The 6,820-nt window shown below is 42.9% G+C and overlaps 1 protein-coding gene across 1 annotated transcript in view; it reads left to right on the top strand.

Annotated features, from left to right (window-relative positions):
- RERG (RAS like estrogen regulated growth inhibitor) overlaps window positions 1-6,820 on the top strand; it is a 220,397-nt gene that overhangs the window by 187,265 nt on the left and 26,312 nt on the right. Inside the window, exon 3 of the mRNA XM_019515583.1 lies at window positions 5,111-5,167. Coding sequence (XP_019371128.1) covers window positions 5,111-5,167 — 57 coding nt within the window. The remainder of the gene's footprint in view (window positions 1-5,110; window positions 5,168-6,820) is intronic.

The following is a 6,820-nucleotide window of genomic DNA, read 5'->3' as shown; positions in this document are numbered from 1 at the left end:
AAAAAAAAAAAAAAAAAAAAAAAAAAAAAAGCAGACTTTAATGAACTCAGGAGTGGGCAGGATCTCAGGGAGGCCAGTCTGAGGGGAAAAGAAGTCCAGGAGAGCTGGCTGTACTTTAAGGAATCTATATTAAGGATATAGAAGTAAGCTGTCTTGCTGCAACGGAAGAGTAAGAAGTGCAACAGGAAACTGAACTGGCTAGACAGCAATCTCTTCAATGAGTTAAAACACAAAAAGGAATCCTATAAAGAGTGGAAACTTGGTCATAATACTAGGGAAGCATATAAGAGTATGACACAGGCATGAAGAAATCATAGATCCCTTTTGGAATGCAGAAGGCAACCTAGTCATGTTTGATGAGGAAAAAGCTGAAGTACTGAATGCTTTTTTTTACTTCGGTCCTGGATGATTGGAAGAGGGCAAATATAGCGCCCATCTTTAAGGTGGGTGGGGAGGGGAAGAGGATCTGGAGAATTACAGACTAGTCAGTTTGACCTCAGATGTGATATCTGGAAGGACTGTGGAACAGGTCCTCAAAGAATCTATTTTGAAGCCCCTTGAGGAAAACAAGGTGATAAGGAGCAGTCAGCATGGATTCACGAAAAGCAAATCATACCTGACCAACTTGATCTCCATCTATGATAAGGTGACAGGCTCTGTGGTTGGGGGAGAGCAATGGATATGATATACCTTGACTTCAGGAAATCTTTTGTCACTGTCACCCATGACTTTCTCATTAACAAACTAAGGATATATAGACTAGACAAAAGTACCATGAGGTTGATACATAACTGTTGGATCATCGTCTTCAATGGGTACTCATGAATCACTCAGTTGGGAGGAAGTATTAAGTGGGGTTCCCCAGAGGTCTGTCCTGGCTCTAGTATTTTTAACATCTTTCTTGATTATTTGAATGGTAGGATTGAGTGCACATTTAGCAGATCTACATATGACACTGTATGGAGTTTCAGGCACTCTGGAGGACAGGGCTAGGATCCAGAATGACCTGAATAAGCCCAAGAAATGGTCTGCAGTCAATCAGATGAGTTTCAACCAAGACAGTGCAAAGTCCTGCACTTGGGATGGAATAATTGTATGCACAAATACAGACTGGCTTAGCTGCAGTACTACAAAAAAGGACTTAGGGGTTACACTGAAAAAAAAACACTCCAAAAATGCTTAACAGAATGGAGGGTGTATTAACAGGAGTGTCACTTGCAAATGAAGGGAAGTGATTCTTCTGCTCTGTTCAGCACTGGCAATGCCTTGCCTGGAGTACTGTGTCCAGTTTTAAGCCCCACACTTCAAGAATAATGTGGACAGATTAGAAACAATCCAGTGTGAGCAACAAAAATGATTGGTGGCCTTGGAAACAAAATTTATGAGGAAAGACTGAGAGCTAGGTTTATTTAGTTTGGAGGGAGATTTGATAACAGTCTTCAGCTACCCAAAGGGAGATTACAGAGAGGATGGAGATAAAGGGACAGGACTAGGAGTGATGGCCTCAAGCTGCAGCAGGGGGATTTAGATTGGAAATTAGGAGGAACTTTCCAACTATGGTCAAGCGTTGGAACAGGCTACCTAGAGAAGCTGTGGACGCTCCATCCCTGGAAATCTTTGAGAGCAGGATGGACAGACATATGGGGCATTTTTACGTGTACTCTGGGGTGTTGGGGGTGGGGTGGGGGGCTTTTTAATTAAAGCAGCTCTCAGGAGTCACTCTAATTAAAATGCCCGCAGTGTTTCATGTATTCAGCATCCCACATTTCAAAATAGTGGTGGGAAAACTTTAACTAAAGCTTGTTTGATGAGCTTTAGTTAAAGTGCCCCTGCCACCATTTTGAAATTCAGGGAAGCTGAATACACAAGACACTGCATCACACTGAAGCATTCCGATTACGATGCTCCAGCAGACTCAGTTAATTGACAATTAATTAAGTCTGCTCCTACACGTTTTAATCAGAATGCGTTGGAGCATATGTATAGGTGCACTTGGCTGGGAAGGTTTAGTCAGGGATGATCCTGCCTGGAGCGGGGGAATGAACTAGATGACCTCCTGAAGTCCCTTTTGGCCCTACTTTCCTTTGATCAGGCCTAAGAAATGAAGTAGTCAAAAGTCTCAAAAGGTACTTTTGAGATGTTAATCTTAATCTAAAACATTTCCCCTACATATTTAAATATGGTCTCTCACTTGCAGCTAACTTCTTTCATCAAACCATAAAAACTTTGGCTTGGAAAATTAATCTGGCCTGAAAACTGTAATGTGAACTTTGGAAGACAAAGAATATTTCTATGAAGATAAAAAGATAACATAATTAAAATATGTAGGTCATTCCAGCTTAACTTGTTTGAATTTGGATTTTGTCTAATGCTCTCATTTTTTCTTAGAAAAGTCTTGTTACTCCTGCTCCAAACATGTCTTCAAAGCTCAGGGTCTGTCTATATTTGAAAAAATAATAGACTGTTTAAAAATAAAGTTATTCACTGTTTGTGTTTTGCATAGTTTTGATGCCAAACCTACTCTTATGCATAGAGGTTAAAATTTTATTGCTTATTGGTATCTTTTGGAATAGGATTATAAAATGTAATGCTGTGCTGCCATATGACTTACTGCAACTTGGAAACAATATAATGTGATTTTCTTAGTTAAGAGTCAGCAGAGTTCTTTTTACAGCTAAAATAGTGGTGACCTGTGTTTTCATGGCTAAAGCAACAGCATAATTATCCCAGCTCTGGGAGTGTGTAGTTTATTATGGAGAGAGCATTACAGTTGGTATGTGGTATTCAATATTTTAGACTTCTATGTATAGAACCACATGTGCAAAACATTCCTTTCTTTAACATTTATTTGCTTGAGCTTAATCTACACCCAACTCAAATCTTTTTATATTTATACAATTAGACAGGATTAGGCAAAAGCATATGGTACATAAGCATCAAGACTTTGCTCTTGAATGAAAATTAACATGACACATCTAATGCTAATGCAATATATTCATTCCAGGGTTCACTTGTAGATCTGCAGTTTCATTAATTAAATTGGTTATACCATTAGCTTTAAACTGGTTGCTCTGGATGAAATGTAGACAAGATAAAGAAGGTAAATTATTGCAGGGGAAGACTATTGAGAATTACTCGGTTTCAGAGGAAGCAGCAGACTATTCATCAGATTAATGAATAAAACTTCCAGGTTAAGTTTTTCAAAAAGAACTACCTAATTCTTTTGAGTGGCTCGGGGATTTTTGGTTTTTGAGTGCCTAACTTGAAATGTAAAGATGCTTTAGGGCCTCATCTTTTAGAGAATGAGGCACTCCAGAACATCTGGAGGAAAACATCTCAAAAGCAGATGCAGAGGAATGCCTCAGAGCAACCTCCCTGCTGAATTCTAGGTTTAGCGTCTGCAAGCGGGAAGAGTGAGCACGTTTTGGGGTGCGGGGGGAGGAATGTGACCCTGGCAAAGGGGTGTGGTGCACACATACCTTGAAACAATTTTAAATTGGCATAAAAATAACTAGTAAGTTTTGAAAGTCCACATCCTTTGTTCCAAATGCTGCAGATATTCAGTAGGTAACTTATTTATTAGTGTGTATTTCTGAAAAAGTTATAAGCTATTGGGAAAAGAAGGAACAACATTATGGAGTGCCATCTCAACCTTGTCTAGAACATTTACACTGCAGTCTGAAAAAAGGGGCAATGAGCAATTGCGGCCTGTATACCATATTTACTCAAATTTAAGATGACCTTCAAATTATTAGATTGTAGACCCAGAAAATTATACAATTGTTTTAATTTTTTGTATCTAGAATCTAGTTATTGGAGGACTGTCATAAATTCATCCCTTCCTTGCTGCAGGGAAAGCAGTGGCTGGGGAAGACAGGCAGCCTGCCTCCTACCCCAGGTCCCCCATGCCTGCCTCCCTTATGCTCATTCCCCCCAGTGCCTTCCCCCTCCTACTACTTGTTCTGCTTTTATGCTGGCCTCCATCCCCCTTACTTCTGCAGCTGCTCTTGCTCTGTCTCTGCTGGGGGCATGGAGCATCCAGCCAGGCCAGGCAGTAGCAGCAGCTTTGACTTCAGCCTTGAGCTCCACTCAGAGTCAGGGCTGGATCTGCAGCAATTCCCCTGCCACTCTACACACCCCTTCCCCCTGCTTTGTGCATCCCTTTTCCCATGCTCCCCCTTTCCCCATGCCCATTCCCTGTGGTCCTGTCACTCCTCTTCCCCTGCACCCTTTCCCCACACTCCCCTTGCTCTGCATGTCCCTTCATCCATGGTCCCCTGCCACCCCTTCCCTGTGCTTTCCCCAGCACTGCATACCCATTCCCTGTGCTCCCCCTCCACTGAAACCCCTTCACTGGGTTACCCCCTGCACCCCACACCCTTTCCCTGCGCTTCCTTGACATCATGTGCCCCTTTCCCATGCACCCCTACATGCCACATGAGCCACCCTGGCCCCTTCTGGATCTGTAGCAGCTGCTTGTCTGTCCCATACTCAAATATAAGATGAGAGGTTTTTTTCTCTGTGTTGAACAGGGGAAAAAAACCTCATCTTATAGTCGAGTAAATACAGTATATATATTTAAGTCTTTTTTGAGGGCTTTAAGTGGGGCTTAAATTGTGCACAAGCCTGGATTTGGACCTTTGAGCAAAGGCAGATTAACTTGTGGAATTCAGTGCCACAAGATGTTGTGGAGACTGATAGCTTAAACCAGGTCAAAAGGGTATTCATGGAGGGAAGATCCATCAGTAAGTATTGAACATGGCAGATACAGGTGCAGCCTCTGAATCAAAACTTCCTAAACCTCTGAATGCTGGAAGCTGCAGGGGGAGAGGAGCATGTGTGTGCTTGTATGTGTGGACACAGAGTTCTGGACATGCCCTGTTTACCCGCTCTCTCAGTCATCACTCTGCCATTCAGAGGGACAGGGTACTGAGACAGATGAACCTTTGGGCCTAATCTAGTAAAGGATAGCTTTTTATGTTTGTATGCACTCACAGGTAAGTTAATGAATAAATTGCTTTGTGAATCTAACAGCAAAAAAGTCCCACCCCTGTAAAAAGAACAAGTTGGTAGTCTTAAGAATTTAATCTGAATGTTTTTGTTTCCCCAGCTCTTGTTGTACGCTTCCTGACCAAGCGGTTCATCTGGGAGTATGACCCTACTCTAGGTAGGTTACATTTTATTCTAAAGGCTTAAAACCAAATGCCACAAATGCTGGCATTATTGAAGTCAAGGCAAGTCATTTAGTAAAGGTACAAAAACTCAGTCTTCCTTTGTATTCGATGTTAAAAGATTTCTCTGACATATTTATAGCTAGAATGAACTGCAAGCTAAGATGGCAGAATCAAGGAATAGAAATGCATTCAAGCAAAAGCTAGATAAATATGTGGTGGAAAATTCTGCCCTTCCTGAAGTTGAAGGGAAGCTTGCCATTGACATTGAAGGGGCCATATTTTCTCCTAAGCAGTTGTTCAGGAAAATGTTTAGTGAGTGTTACTTTTCTTCTTGGGAATAACTGACTAGCATTTCAGCATTTTTGGAAGTTAAAAGAACTAGTGTAACAGACTTGGAGGTCTGAACCCAGTATCTGATGCCCCCTGGTAGTCAGCTCTACCTGCTGCACCTTCCAACCTCCCTAACAGCCTATTATGAGTGTACAAAACAGTCTGTATTCAATTCAAATTTGGCCCAAATCAGGGACAGTGATTCAATTTGTTGATTTGGATCACTATCCCCGATTCGATTTGGCCAAATCCAAAACTGAAGATTCGATGCGGATTCGGAGAATCAATGATTTGGACATAAACACAACTTTAAATATTGTTTCTACATACCTCGAGGTACCAGGCACAGTTTGTGAACACTGTGATGGTGGGTCAGATGGAGCATCCTACAGGAGCATAGGGAGGCCCCCCACATGCTCGGTGGTGAACCTGGAAGTGGGCTGGAAATACTTCTGGTTCACTTCCAGGTCTGCTGGGGAGCGCGTGGCCCTTCCCGCCCCATGTTCCTCCAGCTTGGCGATCAGCCACTGGGGGACACTGGGTGCCCCCCACAGACTCAGGAGGTACCAGTTGCTGAGCCCCCCCAGATCCAGGAGGCACCAGTCACCAAGCACGTGGAGGGGGGGCCATAAGTGGACTGGACGTGCTTGTGGTCTGCTTCCAGGTCTGCTGCCGAGCGCACTGGGAAGTCCCCTCTCTTTTTGCGGGATGCTTCATCTGCCCCAGCATTTCAGCATTCACAAGCCACCTGGTACCTAGAGGTATATAAAAAAAACATTTAAAGCTGTGTTTATGTCCGAATCTGTGGATCTCTTTGAATTGATTCAGAGGGTTCCGATTCAATTCAGAGAGATGAAAGGGTCTCCTGATTCAATTCTGATTTGGAGATTCAGCCACTGAATCATGTGCTCCAGGGTGAAAGGGGGGCCCCTTTAATTAGAGCAGCTCTGAGACCTGCTGTAATTGAAGTGCCGACACCATCACATGTATTCAACATCCTGCACTTCAAAATGGCAGCAGGGGTGCTTGAACTAAAGCTTGTTTGACAAGGTTTAGTTCAAGTGCCCCTGCTGCCATCTTGAAGTGCAGAGATACTAAATAGATGTGACATGGGGCTGCTGGAGCACATTAATTAGCATGCTTCAGCAGACTTGATTAACTGAGTGTGTTCCAACATGAGCTAATTAGCACATGTTGGAGAAGATGTCTGGCACATGTATAGGTGGCCAGTATGATTACCTTGGGTAGTTACCACTAGAGGCCAAAGTAGCTCCTTCTGCATAGTTTCATAGTTTCTAGGGTCGGAAGGGACCTGA

This window comes from Gavialis gangeticus, unplaced genomic scaffold, assembly GCF_001723915.1.
Source record: "Gavialis gangeticus isolate Ggan-Ray unplaced genomic scaffold, GavGan_comp1, whole genome shotgun sequence".
Classification (NCBI taxonomy): domain Eukaryota; kingdom Metazoa; phylum Chordata; order Crocodylia; family Gavialidae; genus Gavialis; species Gavialis gangeticus.
Note: the sequence above shows the minus strand (reverse complement) of the source record. Positions and strands in the feature narration are given on the sequence as shown.